Below are 17,532 nucleotides of genomic sequence, written 5' to 3'. Positions count from 1 at the left end.
AAAAATTTTCTATAGAAATAAAATTTTGACAAAATCTTTTTTCTGCTAACTTTAGAAAATCTCTATCATAAACGCCCATTAGATGTGAACAGAAATTATCTGCTTTTAGGCTATTTTGATATTCGTTAAATACTTTTTTCGAACGCTCACTGTATATATCACATTGTGTGTGTTCTGTATACTCCACATTAAAGAAACAAACACACACGCTTTTATTTACGGCTGAATGAATGGACAGATAAATGATTGCTTGAGAACATGGTCATCCCAGAGACAAGATCAAGATCTAACTGACGGACAGTAGTCAAAAATTGAAGAGCAGTTCTAATTGAACACTGGTCTCGGTCACATAAACACGGAATAGCTCGAAAAAAGCCAACTATTACAGCCAGTGTGTGTAAAGGCGAAGGAAACTCAATTCAATTATCTAATTTTTTTATTTAGAAAAAATTCGGAACTCGGAAATTGGCTTTAAAGTTTTTTTTCGCGTGTGCGTTTTGTGTATATGGGTTTTTGTTTTTCCTAAAAAAAGAAAGAAATGTTTGTGAAAAATTTAACGCCACTTATGTGGCTCAATATTTGGCTAAGTCTCTCTACGGGGACCAATATAAATCTATTGCCAATTACAAATGAGGAAGTTGAATATTCACGAGATTTTTACAGTGTACCGACAACAGTTAAAACCTATGAAAATGATACCGTTTTATTGCCATGTGGTTACAAATGTAAGTTAATGTTCTTGATTCTCGTCTGCCACATCTGTCGTGTCATCTTTGCTCACGCGAAATTCATGTTCAAAACCAAAATTGATTTGTTGTGTTCTCCCTATTACGTGTGTAGCTTCCTATCGTTCGGTTCGTTGGCTAAAGGATGAGGATTTATTGATGGAAGCTCCCTATATGGAAGAGGTTCGTTTAAATCGTTATCATTTACTTAGCAATGGCAGTCTATTAGTTATGGATGTACAAACCGAGGATACTGGTCGATATTATTGTGAAATGTTATCGACAATTGCCGAGAAAGCTGTTCAGGCCCATGCCATAGAAGTACAGTATCCACCAAAAGTATTCGCCACCCCAAGTGGTTTAATTGAATTACCCGTTGGGGCGGTTTTGGAAATTATCTGTGAAACTGAAGGTGTGCCACAGCCTGCTGTAACTTGGACCTATAATAATGAAACCATTATCGATTATCTGGTGGGAAATCGTCAGACACACATAGTGGAAATAAAATCACGTAATATGTCGGGGAATATTGAATGTGTAGCTCGTAATGGTGTGGGTCCACCAATATCAGATGGTGTGGAATTACTTGTTTTGTGTGAGTATGAATTTATATATGTGTAAATGGTTAAATTATAACTTAAAATTTTAAATTATGTCCAGTAATCCCATGATTTACGTCGTGATTGGTTCCGGGAATTGACGACGTTTATCGAAACAACGTAAACCGAATCAAAAATTTCTCATACATATAAACAAAAAAATAATAGTTCATTACACTAGTTTACACTGAAAATGGACATTTGATGAGAGGTGACTTATCTTATGTATTTTGATCTGCTGAATTCGAAAAAAATGTTAAAAAACGACCATGAAGAGAAACAATTTTTCCAACAATTCCGGCAGAAAAAGGTCACTGTAAAAAATATTTTTTTTTTGAAAATTTGCCCTTTGTGCATCGATATTTTTTGAACCACTTAACTTATCGCAGATCCTATTATACACGATTATTTGTCATCTTAATACCTTTCATTTAATTAGACATTTATAAATCGAGATATAATTTGTTTAGTGAAAAAAAGCGAAAAACTAAAAATAACGGGATATCTCAAAACCGTTCCATAATTTTTTTTAACATTTTTTTCGAATTCAGCATATCAAAATACATAAGAAAAGTCATATCTCATCAAATGTACATTAAAAGAAAAAAAAAATAATGTTGTAAACTAGTGTTATTCATAAATATCAGGGTTTTAAAAATAAGTTCATAAACAAATGAAACCCCGATACGTTGTATACTCGTACATATAAAAACTCGCCACTTCGACAATTGCGTTATATATGAAATATCAATCACAATTTGACGAATTTTAGGTAAGAATTTCAGAAATAAATGTTTCGATGTCATCATCGTTGGTACTTATTTCACTTATGGCGTTTCTAATGAAGTTGGCAAAAAATCGACGACGTAAATTGATGTTAGATGGAACGAAAAATTTGACAACGTAAACCGAGGCGACGTAAATCCGGGGATTGCTGTACATTAGACCTGTCCAGGAAATGTATGAGATTTTTCAAAACTCAAATTTTTTAATGAGCACTTACAGTTTTAGAATCTCTCAATGATTGTAAAAAGAACTGTGACCTTTCATAAAGAAATTAACTTTCATAAAGAAATTAATTTTTTAGCGACTAATGACACATCCAAAAATTCTTAACCTAAATTTTTTTATACCTTATTGTTCCAAGAATATATAAAAAATATACAAACGTATATAATTTTTTTTTCGAAAAAAAATATAATGCATTGAAAAAAAAGTGCGGAAATTTTCTGCATTTTTTGATTTCCAGAGGCTACAGCAAGCAAACGGCTCAATAAATTTCACTTTTTGGGCTTTTAGATATTTTTGATTGCGCTTTTAGATATTTCTTATATTTACTAATAAATTATTTAAAATTTTGTTTGTACGTATACCTTTAAAATTTTCGAAAATTGCCAAATTCTTACTTCAATCGCGTTGAGCAACTTTTTGGCAAAAGTTTTTCGAAATCTTTTTTCACAGTTATTATTACAACATTGAGAGACTCTAAAACTGTAAGTGCTCAATAAAAAATGTGAACTTTGGAAATCTGAACAGGTCTACTGTACACTAAAAAAAAGCATGCTCGGTTCCAAAGATTTTGTCTTTACTTTAAAAAATTTGGTTTGATTCCGAGCCAAAGAAGCGGAGAATATAAGTAAGGATACTTTTAAGACACAATTCTCTTTTAAATTTAGGTTTTGTGTACTTGCTTCTAGGAAGCAAATTTTAATTTTTCGCTTTCTCAGCTTTTTTTCTTCATATGCTATCAAAGTCCTTTAAAAACGAGTTAACGGTAACTTTATTTTCCAAATTAGGACTCGACTTCCAGTAGAAATTATGCTATGTTTGAAGTAAAAAACTTCTTTAAAATAAAGTTTTGAAAAACATGTCCTATATTTGAACGATTTTTTGCTTTGTAGTCAAGATGCAAAAAGACAACAAATTTAAAGACAATTTCATTAAATTTAAAGAATTTTTCTGAATTATTAAAGTCAAGTTGACCTTAGCCTATACATTTTTTCTTTCATGTTGAGATACCCATTTTTAAGTCAAATCACTTAATTATAAGGACAATACGACTTCATTGAAAAGTTTATCGCCTTTTGGACAAGGAAAATAACTTTATTTTAGAGAAATGCATCTTCTATGCTAAGCAAAATTTATATTCGTATTTTAAAGACATGAAATCTTTGACCTCACGACAATATTTTTTTCAGTGTACATGGAAGAATTTTCGTACCATATACTGAAAGAATAGTTTTGTTTTCTGATGAACGAAATTTTTAACAATCAAAAGTTTCATTTGACCGAAAGAAATTTTCTTTAAAGAAAAATAAAAATATTATTTTCTGGAGGAAAATATAGGTTAAATGGTTAGAACCATTGTTAAAGAAAATTTTGTAGTTTAGTGTAAAAAAAAATCTTCCTGTCCAATAAGTTCGAATAAATATTGTAATAATATCTAGTTTAAATGATTTGAACATTGAGCCAGCCCGCATTGATATTAGGCTAACATAAAAATGAAAAAATTGGAGTTCAAAATTGCAAGAATGTTTTTAGTGCAATACGAAGATCAAGATGGACGCATTTGTTGTAAAATGTACAAATTTAAATAAATAAACTATTTTGTGAGAAGTACGAATTTAGTAAATCTTTTTGCTTCCCGTTTGTTTTAGTTCATTTAACTACACTAATAGAAAAAATTACGTTCCATAGTCGTGAACGGACGGAGACAAAATGAAACGGAAACGTTCACAAAAAATCAAAACGGAATGTTCACTATTTCGTCCACGGGCGTTCACGATTTCATGAACGGCATTCGTTTTTCTTTGGCCATAAAAAGTCTTAAAATAATCGTTAGACGTTATTATGGCAACTCCCTCGGTGGTGCAATGTGCTAAGGCGACTGTTAACGCATATGGTGCAGAAAACACAGAAAATTTTGTTTATAAAGTCATAACCATAACGTTTTCAGATCATGAATGCTGGTTGTTGTTTTGACAACGCATGGTGTAATTTTATCGTTGTCAGATTGACACCGCCTGTTCTCAGTTTGACACCACATGTGTGTTGATTCACTTTCATGAACGAATCGTTTTGAAATGAGCACGCCGTGCATGATTTTTTCTATGAGTGATAACGTACGCAAAAAATATTAAAGTAAAGGAAACTTTCTCCATACATAATAATTCCATGAACTGAAATAACGTCAAATTGGCTTTAGTGAAATAGAGGGTTCACTAGATACCGCAATTTTTATTCGATTTGCTTGAAATTCAAATTCTAGAAGTATTTAAGATCCTTAACCCTAGACATCCTATCTACGTCTGAGAGACTTATGCGTTTTTTAGCTTTTCGCTCTCCCTCATGAAACTGAGTACCGAAAATGTAATTTTTTTGTTACACAATAAATAAAAATTTAGCCAAAATCGGTCCCTATTTTGATATAGTCCCTACATTAGGTTAGGTTAGGTTAGCTGGCAGCCCGATGTATCAGGCTCACTTAGACTATTCAGGCCATTGTGATACCACATTGGTGGACTTCTCTCTTATCACTGAGTGCCTCCTGATTCCATGTTAAGCTCAATGACAAGGGACCTCCTTTTTATAGCCGAGTCCGAACGGCGTTCCACATTGCAGTGAAATCACATAGTGAAGCTTAGAAACCCTCAGAAATGTCACCAGCATTACCGAGGTGGGATAATCCACCGTTGAAAAACTTTTTGGTGTTCGATCGAAGCAGGAATCGAACCCACGACCTTGTGTATGCAAGGCGGGCATGCTAACCATTGCAGCCCCTACACTAAAAAAAGTATTACCGTGAGGTCAATGATTCCATGTGCTTAAAATACAAATGTGAATTTTGCTTTGCGTAGAAGACGTATTTCTCTGATATAAAATTGTTTGCCTTGTCCAAAAGTCTATATACTTTTCAATAAAGTCGTTTTGTCCTTAGAGTTAGGTGATTCGGCTTAAAAATTCGTATCTTTACATGAAAGTTTGTCTGACTAAAGTCGGATTGACTTTAATAATTCAGAAAATTTCTTTAAAATTAATGAAGTTCTCTTCAAAGCAAGATAGGGTTCAGAAACAGGACACGTTTTTCAAAACTTTATTTTAAAGCCGTTTTTTACTTGAAACTTTGTATAATTTCCATATGAAGTCGACCATAATTTGGAAATTTAAGTTGTTGTTAACTCGTTTTTTAAAGGACTTTGAGGGCACGTGATGAAACAGGCTGAAAAACAAATAAATAAAAAAATGTTTTGTTAGAATAAAGTCATGATAAAACTACTAAAGGTACTACATCGCAGTCAGCTGTTCACAACTGAGTACATCCAACTGTCAAAAACATGTCTTGTTACTATTGGTTACATAGGTAACTATTAGAGGTGTGCGCATGAGTAGTATTTTACTCACGCTCACGCACACTCACGATGGAAAAATCTTACTCACGCACACTCACGATATTGTTTGGTAGGACCCACGCTCACGCACACTCACGAAAAGAAAATGTGTACTCACGCACACTCACGCACAAAAATACCGTGACTCACGCAAAATATCGTGACTCACGAACAATTTTTTGAGTAATTTACCTTAGCGACGTGTCTGAAAACATGAGCATTATTAAAATCGAGAGCGTTATTACACTCTTAACATCCCAGGTGTCACTAAAATTGTAAATGAATTTAAGTCTTAAGCGTTTTATGTCTGTGAGCGGGATTATTTTCGTGAGCGTAAATCTTTACTCACGCACACTCACGAAGATAATATTTTCGTGACTCACGCTCACGCACACTCACGCCGTTGCCATGAGCGTGACTCACGACTCACGCGTGAGTCACGACAATTTCGTGTCACATGCACACCTCTACTCTCCAATATATCCTATTGGCAACCCTGTTATGAACTTTTTTATGCGAAGAAAACTTTTCGTATTTTCGTTGTTTTGGACGTAATTTTTTGTGCCTTTATTATACACTGGGGTTGAAATTCTGAGTCGATCTAGCGATGCCCGTTGAATGTCTGTTGAAATGACTCTAAGTTCCGAACGAAACAAGTTATCGACTTGAAACTTGGCATAAATAGTTGTTATTGATATGGTCGGATGGGTCATTTTGACCTACTTTTGGGTACAGCTCCAGTGTAAAATTTTGCATTTGGAGCTTCCGGGAAGAGCAAATTTCATCCGATCTGGTTGAACTTTGGTACATGTTGCTAGTATATGTCTTGTAACAACCCTGCAAACATTGGTCTATATCGGTCCATAATTATATATAGCTTGATCCGCAAATTGGTCTTTTTGAAATTCTTGGATGAGGAAATTTCATCCGATCCAGTTGAAATTTGGTATGTGTTGCTCTTTAATTATCATGCAAATATTGGTCAACATCGGGCCATAATTATATAGCCGCCATATAAACCGATTTCTGGATTTGACTTCTTGTAGCAAAATTCATCTGAGTATGATGTCCTTTATTAATTATTCAAAAAATTGGTTAATATAACCATAATATAACCATAAAAGATTTTGTCTTGATTGGTATTGATTACGAGCCAAGAAGCGGAGAATTGAAGTAAAGACACATTTAAAGTATAATTCTCTTTTAAATTTGAGTTTTGCGTCCTTGATTGTAGTTTTGCGTCCTTGTTTCAGCTATTTTCTTCATGTGCTATCAATGTCCATTAAAAATGTATTAACGGCTACTAATATTTCCAAATGCATACTCGATTTCAATTAGAAATTATGCTGTGTTTCAAGTAAAAATGTCTTTAAAATAAAAAGTTGAAAAATATTTCCTATTTTTAAATGCTTGTTTGCTTTGTAGTCAAGATACAAAAAGCCAACAACATTTAAATACGATTTAATTAATTTTGAATAATTTTTCTGAATTATTAAAGCCAAGTTATATGAGAGATATGTGTCTTCTATGCTACGCAAAATTCGTATTCGTATTTTAAGGACATGAAATCTTTTTCAATGAAGTATTTGTATCCTTATAGTTGAGTGCTTTGATGCCTTTGAATGCCTTTACATGAAAGTTTTTTTGACTAGGGTCAAACTGGCTTTAATAATTCTGAAATATTCTTCAAAATTAATGAAATTGTTATTGAATTTGTTGTCTTTTTGCATTTTGACTACAAAGCAAAGAGAGTTAAAAAAATAGGATATGCCTTTCAACACTTTATTTTAAAGACGATTTTTACTTGAAACATAGCATAATTTATACTTGAAGTCGAGTTTGAATTTGGAAATTTAAGTTTTCGTTAAAATGTTTTTAGCATGCACAGGAAGAAAAGAGCTTAAAAAACGAAAAAATTAAAATTTGTTTACTAGAATCAAATTTAAAAGAAAATTCTATCTTAAAGGGATCCTTACTTCAATTCTCCGCTTCTTTGGCTTGGAATCAATGCCAAAATCTTTCATGTAAAGAAAAAATCTTTGTAACCGGGCATGCGTTTTTGTGAGTGTGATAGCTTATACATAAGACAAAGCCTGACTAAATTTTCGACAGTATATACTTGTTATTTATTTATTTTTACTTTATTATTTATCACAAAATTATATACTTCTTCCAAATATTTCATGTACTGCAGTTGCTCCGGAAATCCATACACCACAAAAGATTTATTATTCCAAAGTTGGTGGACGCATTCACATGGACTGTTTCGTAGAATCATCACCATTGGCCAAGGTGCGTTGGTTTCATGCGGGTAAACTCATCACAATGGGTCCCTACTACACACGGCAAGATGCTGAAGTAGCCATCAATGGCTCATCGCAAATGGCTCGTTACTATTCGGATATGCGACATTCATTGATATTGAAAAATGTACGTGAAAGTGATATGGGCATGTACGAGTGTCGTGCCGAGAATACAATTGGTGTACAGAGCAATTATATGGAGCTAACATTCCGTCCCATGCCGTGTATCTTCAAAATCAGTCCCGATATGCAGAGTCCAACATCGCATACGTTGGTGTGGCAAACTGAGAGTTTCTCACCCGTCATTGAGTTTAAACTGAAATTCCGACAAGTACCATCTGGTGAGTTAGTGAGGTTATAAATAAATGGTGGAGTGAGTGAGTGATTGAGCCCGGGAGCTTGTGGGCCCTAAGAAATCATCTCGCCAACAATTGTTTAGCTGGCATACATGCTGTCATTATTCAATTTAATTAATTGAATTGAGAGTGCGAGGGTGTGTGTTTTGATAGCTCCTAGTGTACTAAACAAATTATAATTGAAGCATTTGTTTTATGTTGTTTTGTTATCGTCTTTTTTTCGTTTACTTTCAGAAAATGCCATGTCTTTTACAACGGTGGCAAACAGGCCTGAATGGACAGAGTTGACCATACCCTCGGATATATCAATAGGTATAGTATATGTGTTATATATTTCGAAACAAACTAATGATGAAAATGCAATAGAAATGAAAAAAAACACCAACTCAAAGCTATTTAATTAAAAAAAAAAACAGCAACAATTCAATGTCATTTAAAAATTTGAGTTACTAAAATTTACAACCAGTTAATGAGATGTTCAGACCCACATATTTTCTTGTACAAACAAGAACATTCCTAATGTTCGTTATATAGAAATCAATAGGAGACAAATGGTTACGGCCGTGAAATTACCCCAAAGTTGAACAACAAAATATATGTCTGAACGGCCCATGATGAGATTTTCAGTTATTCTACGTTCACACTATGCCCAAAATCTTTTAAATTAGTTAAAATATTAACATTCGCTGTAAACTAAAAACTGTTCCAATATTTGTAAATAAAATTGTTATGGCCATAAAATTACCCCGAAGTTTAACAACAAAATATATGTCTGATCGGCCCATGATGAGGTTTTCAGTTATACTACGTTCACACTATGCCCAAAAATCTTTTAAATTAGTAAAAATATTAACATTCACTGTAAACTAAAAACTGTTCTAATATTTGTAAATAAAAGCCAGGTGTTAAATCCGCAAATGAACGAAAATACATTTTTCTGTTATTCGAGATTTCATGCTTGTGTGAACGTAGTATATACCTTCTTCACATTAGGCTCGAAATCTACTAAAAGTGGATTTCAAATCTCTTTTTTGTAGGCAAATGACATTTCAAATCTAGTTAAAGTGGATATATTATAAGAATTTTGAATTCTTATTGTGTGGGTATTATTCAATAAATGTAATGTAAATGAAAATATATTTTGGAAGTGTAATGTGAATGAGGTATTAGACAGTATTTGTTGTAGAACAATGGCATCCATCTATAGGAAGGTATACCGTTAATAATGAAAAACAATATCACCATCATACATAAATTAGCATATCCTGAAAAGTGGTAAGTGGCTGCCTAATGTCCTCGATAGCCTGACAAATTCTATCTATGAGGTCTTGAATTGACGCTAGGCTATTGGCGTAGACCTTATCACACAAGGGTTTTAGTTCGAATTGTTTGCCGAAGAATATGTGTTTGAGAAAACCTTTAAAAAGGCGTGGCGTCAACTACATAAGCGTTCTCCAGAAGTCAAGATGAGTCCCATGAGAGTGAGCCCCAAAATGAAGTAGGGATTAATTTGATTAGATTCTTGGGTTCCGTTTGCATTATGAAAATAAATATTTCCAATGGACATTAACCCCAATTTCCTTTTGGGAATTGTGCATCGTGTTATTGTTGCTTTCTGGGATTTGGTATTGTATTATATCATATGTTTCTAGCGTGAGGGGAACTTGGTCGGGGTTTCAGACTTTCTCCAAGGGACAAAGTCCAAAGTGAACAATCGCGAGCGCAAAGTGTTATGAATGGCGAGATTCAATTTGGGCCTTCAGCTGGAGTTTAAGACTTTCTCCTATGGACAGAATCCTTAGTGCGATGAAAAGCTTTTGAAGTAATATAAAGGGCCGATCTTCCACAGAGTTTTGTGGTCTAAAGCAGTCTTCTTTTCATCAAAAGTGAAAATGAGCCCTAATTTTGTTTGGGGGTTGATTTTTAGATACATTGTTTGGGGCCTTCTTCCATAATTACGAAAATGCTCATACCTTCTTCCAGAATCACGAAAATCTACATTATATTTTAGCCCCAATATTTCCAATGAAAATTAACCCCAATTTCTTTTTTGGGATTGTGCTTTGTTTTAAAGTGGGGTCCATTTTCGCTTTCTGGATTTTGGCAAAGTTTTCGTTCCGGCCCCTGGCCGATTTCATGCGATTTCCAAGTGAAAAGTGAGGACTGCCTCCGTCTGGGGTTTAAGACTTTCTCCTAAGGACAGAAGAAATATGATCATCTAAAACATGTTTTAAGAGCAAAATGTTATTTTTGGACGGTGAACATGAAATATTTTTGTACTAAAAATGTTGTTTTCTCGGGAAACATATACATGGTTGTCGAAATGAGATATATAACATTCGAGAAAATAACATAGTTGCGACAAACATGTTCCAAAAATAACATTTTGCTCTTCAAACATGTTTGGGGTGATCATATTCCTTCCTGGGATGAAACGATTTTGAAGTAATATAAGTGGGCGGACTTTGTCCGGGTTTTGAAATTGTATTGTATGGACAGATTCCTAAGTTGACTAACGTGGTTTTTATGTTTATGTAAGTGGCTGGTCTTCCACCGGGTTTTGAGTATTTTCTACGCCCAAAGAAAAAATACTTTCCTCCGAAACGAAATTTTAGACAAACCAAAATCCCATTTCTTACGGAATATTTTCTTTAAGAGCAAATAAACCCGAACTTTTGGCAAACGTTGCAACGATTGCCTCCAATCTCTTTCATCCGCTTTTAATGAAAAAATTTGTTGAGTGAAAAGAAAATTTCGTTTGTCTAAAAATCGGTCCGCAGAAAAGAAAACTCTTCTTTCAGTAGTATGAACAGAGTCCAAAGTTTGCTAACGCTATTCCAAAGGGATATAAGAAGCTGGCCATTGACCGGGTTTAAGATTTTCATTTATATACAGCGTCCTAAGTGGGCTAAGGCGATATTAAGTGATATAAGTGACCGGCCTTCGGAGATGGTTTGAGACCTATGAACAGAGTCCAAAGTAGGCTAACGCAATTCCAAAGGAATAAAAGTGGCCAGCCTTTGACCATGGTTTAAGACTTTCTGCTATGGACAGCATCCTAAGTGGAGTGACGCGATTTTGAAGTAAAATAAGTAGTGGACATTCAGTCCATAAAGGTTAAAGTGGCAGCCCGATTAAGTTTCAGGTTCACTAAGACTATTTAGTCCATTGTGATAGAGTTCAAATTGGGCTAAAGCGATTTTAAAGTAATATAAGTGGCCCGGCTTCGGCTGTGGCTTAAGACTTTATCCTGTAGACAGAGTGGACTAATACATTCAGTATTCTTTTAATGAGTGAAAATGATTCCTAATTTTCTTTTGTAGTCGATTTTAATTTTTATGTTTTTTTTTATTGGGGCTCATATTAATTATGAAGCCTCGCTCTACATTTGGGGCCCGGTTTGATTTGGGTTTTGTGGCTCAAGACACAAATCTAATGCTTATTAATTCTCATTAAACCAATTTCATTTATTGGCTTCTATATATAAATAAGCTTCCCAAAATTTTATATTTTATCTAATTTTTTTTTTCAAGGACCCATTTATACAACAACTTACACTCTATATGGTCTATATCCAGCAAGTATATATCAAGTGGTGGTTTTAGCTCGTAATCACTTTGGCTGGAGTGATAGCAGTAAGATTTTACGTTTTGCAACCGGTGGAGAAGGTATGTCAGCTATCAGCTACCCATTCGAATTGCATGTTTGCTTTTTTGTTTCGTTTTCTTCAATGTGACCAACAATTTCAAATTTCAGTTGAATTCCCCAATTACTCAACTGAGGCAGATAGATATGACGATGGTGGCGCTGATGATTTAGCCAGAGACATCAACAAAGACGACATCAATGGCTTGGGTGGTGGGGAGATAACAAATAACGATATCACCGAGAATTCAATTATCGCCGAAAAAGATAAGACGCTGTATTCCAGTGTGTATGCCTTTTCATCATCCTCAGCCTCGGCCTCAGCAACATTATTAGCTAGGTCAAACTACAACGATCTCATCTTAAATTGGTGTATAATAAGTGCTATTGTAATCATAATTGTATAAAAATTCCATATAGAATAATAATAATAATAACAAACAACAAAAACAACAATGACAAATCGAGAATATAACTAATAGAAATTTAGATATAATAGAAATAATCCACAAGATCATTGTAGTTCTTAAATTTAATCTTAATTAATAGTCGTAGTATAGATACAGTGTTGCAGTCAGTGTTACCGTTGTGCGGCTTTAGTCGCATTTTTCAACTTTTTTGGTGCCATGCGACTTTTTGTGCGAGTTTGTTAAATTATGCGAAATGTGCGATTTTAGTCGCACTAAAGGGAAGTGGTTAAATGTAAAGCAATTTTTATAAATGGGAATTCGCCCTGCGCCTTACGCGGGAGCCACCTTGATGCTATGGCCCGTCTTGTAAAAAGTTTTCCAGCGGTGGATGCTGAGTGTTTCAAAGCTTCTAACCGCAATGTGAAACGCCCTTTCAACTCGGCTATAAAAAGGAGTTCCCTTGTCACTGAGCTAAACATAGAATTGGACAGCACTCATTAATAAGAGAGAAGTTAATTACGTATGGCATCACAATGGGCACCTAACCTACGTCGTGTTCTGGTTTGTTCAGTCGTTTGAATGCCCATGGTCTGCGGCCGAAATAATTGTCTGCACGGGGCTTTAATAGGCCATTGTTCCGATAATATTCGGCATTTATCTTGACCCCACGATCGATGATTACATGCGGGGAGCGACCATCAGATATTACGGCGGCCGTTGCCATTGGCGGCAGTTGTTTGGTTCTTGTCCCCAAATTATAATGCTTTCGTCCCCAAAAATCCCCAATTTAACTTTAAATTCCTCACAAAACTCCCCAATACATTTTTGACAAGTTTTTTTTTGTTTTTGAAAAAAAAAAAAAATAAAGAAAAAGGCTCTGCGGTAGAAAATCAGTAATAATTTAAAAATAAAACAAGTATATACGGCCGTAAGTTCGGCCAGGCCGAAGCTTATGTTCTAAACACTGCCATCCACAATCGAATTACTTAAGTTGCGGTAACGGTTGCTGATGGCAAGGCATCTTAAAACCTCCTAACACCATCTTCTAAATTGTATGTAAGTCCATACGTGGTATATATTAAATCAAAAAAGATCGATCAAATACATATCTAATTCAGTTTGACAAAATAGACATAAAATTTTGACAAAATTTTCTACAGAAATAACAGATTATGAACCGAATAAAATTTTAAGAAAATTTTCTATAGAAATAAAATTTTGACAAAAATTTTTATAGAAATAAAATTATGACAAAATTTTCTATAGAAATAAAATTTTGGTAGATTATTTTTGGCTCGAGTGGCAACCATGTTATGAACCGATATGGACGAATTTTGGTGTAATTGGAGATCGGCTATATATAACTATAGACCGATATGGACCAATTTTGGTATGGTTGTTAGCGGCCATATACTAACACCACGTTCCAAATTTGAACCGGATCGGATGAATTTTGCTCCTCCAAGAGGTTCCGGAGGTCAAATCTGGAGAACGTTTTATATGGGGGCTATATATAATTATGGACCGACATGGACCAATTCTGGCACGGTTGTTAAAGATCATATACTAACACCATGTTCCAAATTATAACCGGATTGGACGAAATTTGCTTCACTTGGAGACTTCGCAAGCCAAATCTGGGGATCGGTTTATATGGGGGCTATTTATAATTAAGGACCGATGTGGACCAATTTTTGCATGGTTGTTAGAGACCATATACCAACACCATGTACAAAATTTCAGCCAGATTGGTTGAAATATGCTTCTGTTAGAGGCTCCACAAGCCAAATCTGGGGATCGGTATATATGGGGGCTATATATAATTATGGACCGATGTGGACCAATTTTTGCATGGTTGTTAGAGGCCATATACCAACATCATGTACCAAATTTCAGCCGGATCGGATGAAATTTGCTTCTCTTTGAGGCCCCGCAAGCCAAATCTGGGGATCGGTTTATATGGGGGCTATATATAATTATGGACCGATTAAAAATGCTGTCAAACCACCTTGCAAGCTGCAATAATATCAAGATTTCGAACCACAAGAGACCGTCTTTCCAATGATGGAGATATTAAAATGGAGGTTAGGTCACCAAGTATTTATGGACGAAAACTTACTAAATATTCAAGTAGTAAAATTGGGTGGTATATCAAATTATCTTCATCATTTCTGTATGGATATATTGTCCAAATCAGTGATGACCACTGATTACGAGGGCAACGTGTCTGGAATGATTTTCCAATTGTAGAAAAATATCGTATGCGTCTTACAGACTATACGTTTTTCCGGACGAAATGTCTGTGTTTGTAAAGAATCTTACAGTGTGTCCAATCGATTCGTTTATGATTAAAAAATGGGTAAATGTGTTATCGATCCCATAAACATGCAGCAGTATCGATTATGCCTTCGGACCAATATATGGGATATGTTTGACACGACCACTGTCGTCCGGATAAGGTTAGGTTAGGTTATTAGCCAAACTATGTAAAATTAAAAACAAAAAAAAAAAACAGAGTTTGGGCACCCAAAATAAAATCCTGTGTCAGTTTCCAGTCCAAGTGATCCATTTGCACCCATTCGAATGCCGTGGAATAAAGAGCAGCATAGTTTCTTCTTTAAATGTTGACGAACCTCTGGACTTCTTTTGTAAAAATATAGAAATTTGATGTTAATTTATTATACTAAACCGATTTCGAAAAAATCGCCACAAAAATCGAAAAATTTATGAAATTTCCCCACCAAATCTCCAAGTCCCCAACTAAGAAATTTAAAAATATTCTCAATTTGGGGAAAATCGCCAATACTGGCAACATTGCCAATTTGGCAGTACTTTAGTTCTGACGGCCTATCGAACATTCAGCAGACCTCTTTAACAAGTAAATCCGATTATATTGTTTATTCACAAACCGTTCAATTTGGAATGGTGTCCCATCGGGGAAAATCAAATTCAGTAACTAGCCACAAAGCAAAGCAACTCCTTGGCTCTTTCCCGTCTAACTTTTTGAGAGCTCTTGCACTATTTCGAACTTCAGTGGCTTTAACGAAGCCATTTTTCAAATCTGGTCCTCACTTTTTCGATAATTTCTGGTGTTGTTTCCGTTTTTTGTGCACTTTTTGGACATGATACTATACTGCCAGTATCACAGTAACAAGCAATACGAGAAACAAACGATTAATTGCTGGATGGTCCTAACGATAGCCACTTGTAGTTTACCAGTCAAATATAATGCAATCATTCTATCACGCTTGAATTCCATCAAGCATAACTTTATTTCTGGATGAGATGGACCAAAATGCTTTTGTACGCTTGTAAACAATAAAATGGAGTAAATCTGTAAGCTGTCAAACGTGAGGTTTAGAAATGATAGCAACCTGAGGTTGATTGCAATACATATCATTCAGACTTTTGCTATGTTTTATGATCGCAAATGAAGCAGTCGTTTCTTTGTTGATTAAGGTTAGGTTTGTTTGAAAAGAGAGGTCAGCTGTTTAAAGCAGTGTTGCCAAATACAAACTAGCTAAACAATCACCCATTATTAATTGTTTGATTGATTTTTCTTTTCAAGTTAGCCAAAAGGCAAGGCGGAAATTATTGTTAATGTTTGGTTTCAGCTTTGAAATATGTGGATAAACTTATTCTGGCAGTAAGAGTTAGATAAAAACTCAGTTTTGTCCATAAATGGATAGAAATACGTCGGGAAAAAGGCTTAAACCCGCTAAAAGCCTATAAGATTATTTTCTCTCCGCTAAAACACTTTAAAAACCCCATATCTGTTCATGGTAGTTCCAACGGATAACTTTCCCCCTGCCGACCACACTAACAGGTTGGCTGATAAGTCCCCCGGTCTAACAAAGAAAACACATTTTTTTGTCAAAATTCGTTTTTATTATTCAACATAGTTCCCAACAAGAGTGATACAACGATTATATCGACCTTCCAATTTTTTGATACCATTTTGGTAGTACTCCTTCGGTTTTGCCTCAAAATAGGCCTCATTGCAGCCAAATTTTTTCCCTGCGAGCATCCTTTTGAGGTCTGAGAACAAGAAAAAGTCGCTGGGGGCCAGATCTGGATAAAACGGTGGGTGGGGAAGCAATTCGAAGCCCAATTCATGAATTTTTGCCATCGTTCTCAATGACTTGTAGCACGGTGCGTTGTCTTGGCGGAACAACACTTTTTTCTTTTTCATATGGGAAAGTTTAAAAATTATTCCATGCGCATCCCAAAAAACAGAGGCCATTACTTTGCCAGCGGACTTTTGAGTCTCCACGCTTCGGAGACGGTTCACCGGTCGCTGTCCACTCAGCCGACTGTCGATTGGACTCAGGAGTGTAGAGATGGAGCCATGTTTCATCCATTGTCACATATCGACGGAAAAACTAGGGTGTATTACGAGTTAGCAGCTGCAAACACCGCTCAGAATCATCAACACGTTGTTGTTTTTGGTCAAATGTGAGCTCGCGCGGCACCCATTTTGCACAGAGCTTCCGCATATCCAAATATGGATGAATGATATGACCAACACGTTCCTTTGATATCTTTAAGGCCTCTGCTATCTCGATCAACTTCATTTTACGGTCATTCAAAATCATTTTGTGGATTTTTTTGATGTTTTCGTCGGTAACCACCTCCTTCGGGCGTTCACCGTTCACCGTGCTCATTTCACCACGCTTGAATTTTGCATACCAATCAATTATTGTTGATTTCCCTGGGGCAGAGTCCGGAAACTCATTATCAAGCCAAGTTTTTGCTTCCACCGTATTTTTTCCCTTCAGAAAACAGTATTTTATCAAAACACGAAATTCCTTTTTTTTCAATTTTTTTCACAATAACAAAAGTTGCTTCACAAAAGACGCTCTATCTCACAAACTAATTGACTTACAGACGTCAAATTTTGGCACGAATCATTTGAAGGTTGGTACTATATAAAAATAATATGCATTTAATACTAGCGACGCCATCTATGTGTCAGACCGGGGACTTAGCAGCCAACCTGTTATATTGTCTCGAGGATAAAAGCTTAGTACCAGCCCCCAGCAACATACATAGAACCCCTTCCCTTACCCATACTATTTAAACACGTTTGAAAGAAAACAAATACAC

At 35.2% G+C, this 17,532-nt stretch overlaps 1 protein-coding gene across 1 annotated transcript; it reads left to right on the top strand.

Moving 5' to 3' along the window:
* The first annotated feature begins 400 nt into the window (after positions 1–400).
* Positions 401–12,479, top strand: wrapper. Its single transcript, XM_075312460.1, has 6 exons — positions 401–725; positions 841–1,320; positions 7,907–8,356; positions 8,606–8,683; positions 11,905–12,039; positions 12,128–12,479. Exons 1-6 carry the CDS (start codon positions 539–541, stop codon positions 12,421–12,423), a joined length of 1,626 nt encoding a protein of 541 aa, XP_075168575.1. The 5' UTR covers positions 401–538; the 3' UTR covers positions 12,424–12,479.
* The last annotated feature ends 5,053 nt before the right edge of the window (positions 12,480–17,532 follow it).

Source organism: Haematobia irritans, chromosome 5, assembly GCF_050003625.1.
Source record: "Haematobia irritans isolate KBUSLIRL chromosome 5, ASM5000362v1, whole genome shotgun sequence".
Taxonomy (NCBI): Eukaryota; Metazoa; Arthropoda; class Insecta; order Diptera; family Muscidae; genus Haematobia; species Haematobia irritans.
This window is presented reverse-complemented; position numbering and strand designations above follow the sequence as displayed.

Coding starts and splice junctions, on each gene's coding strand:
- wrapper (XM_075312460.1), top strand. CDS start 539: ATGTTTGTGAAAAATTTAACGCCACTTATGTGGCTCAATATTTGGCTA. Junction 726..840: donor ATTGCCATGTGGTTACAAAT/GTAAGTTAATGT, acceptor TTACGTGTGTAG/CTTCCTATCGTTCGGTTCGT. Junction 8,357..8,605: donor ATTCCGACAAGTACCATCTG/GTGAGTTAGTGA, acceptor GTTTACTTTCAG/AAAATGCCATGTCTTTTACA.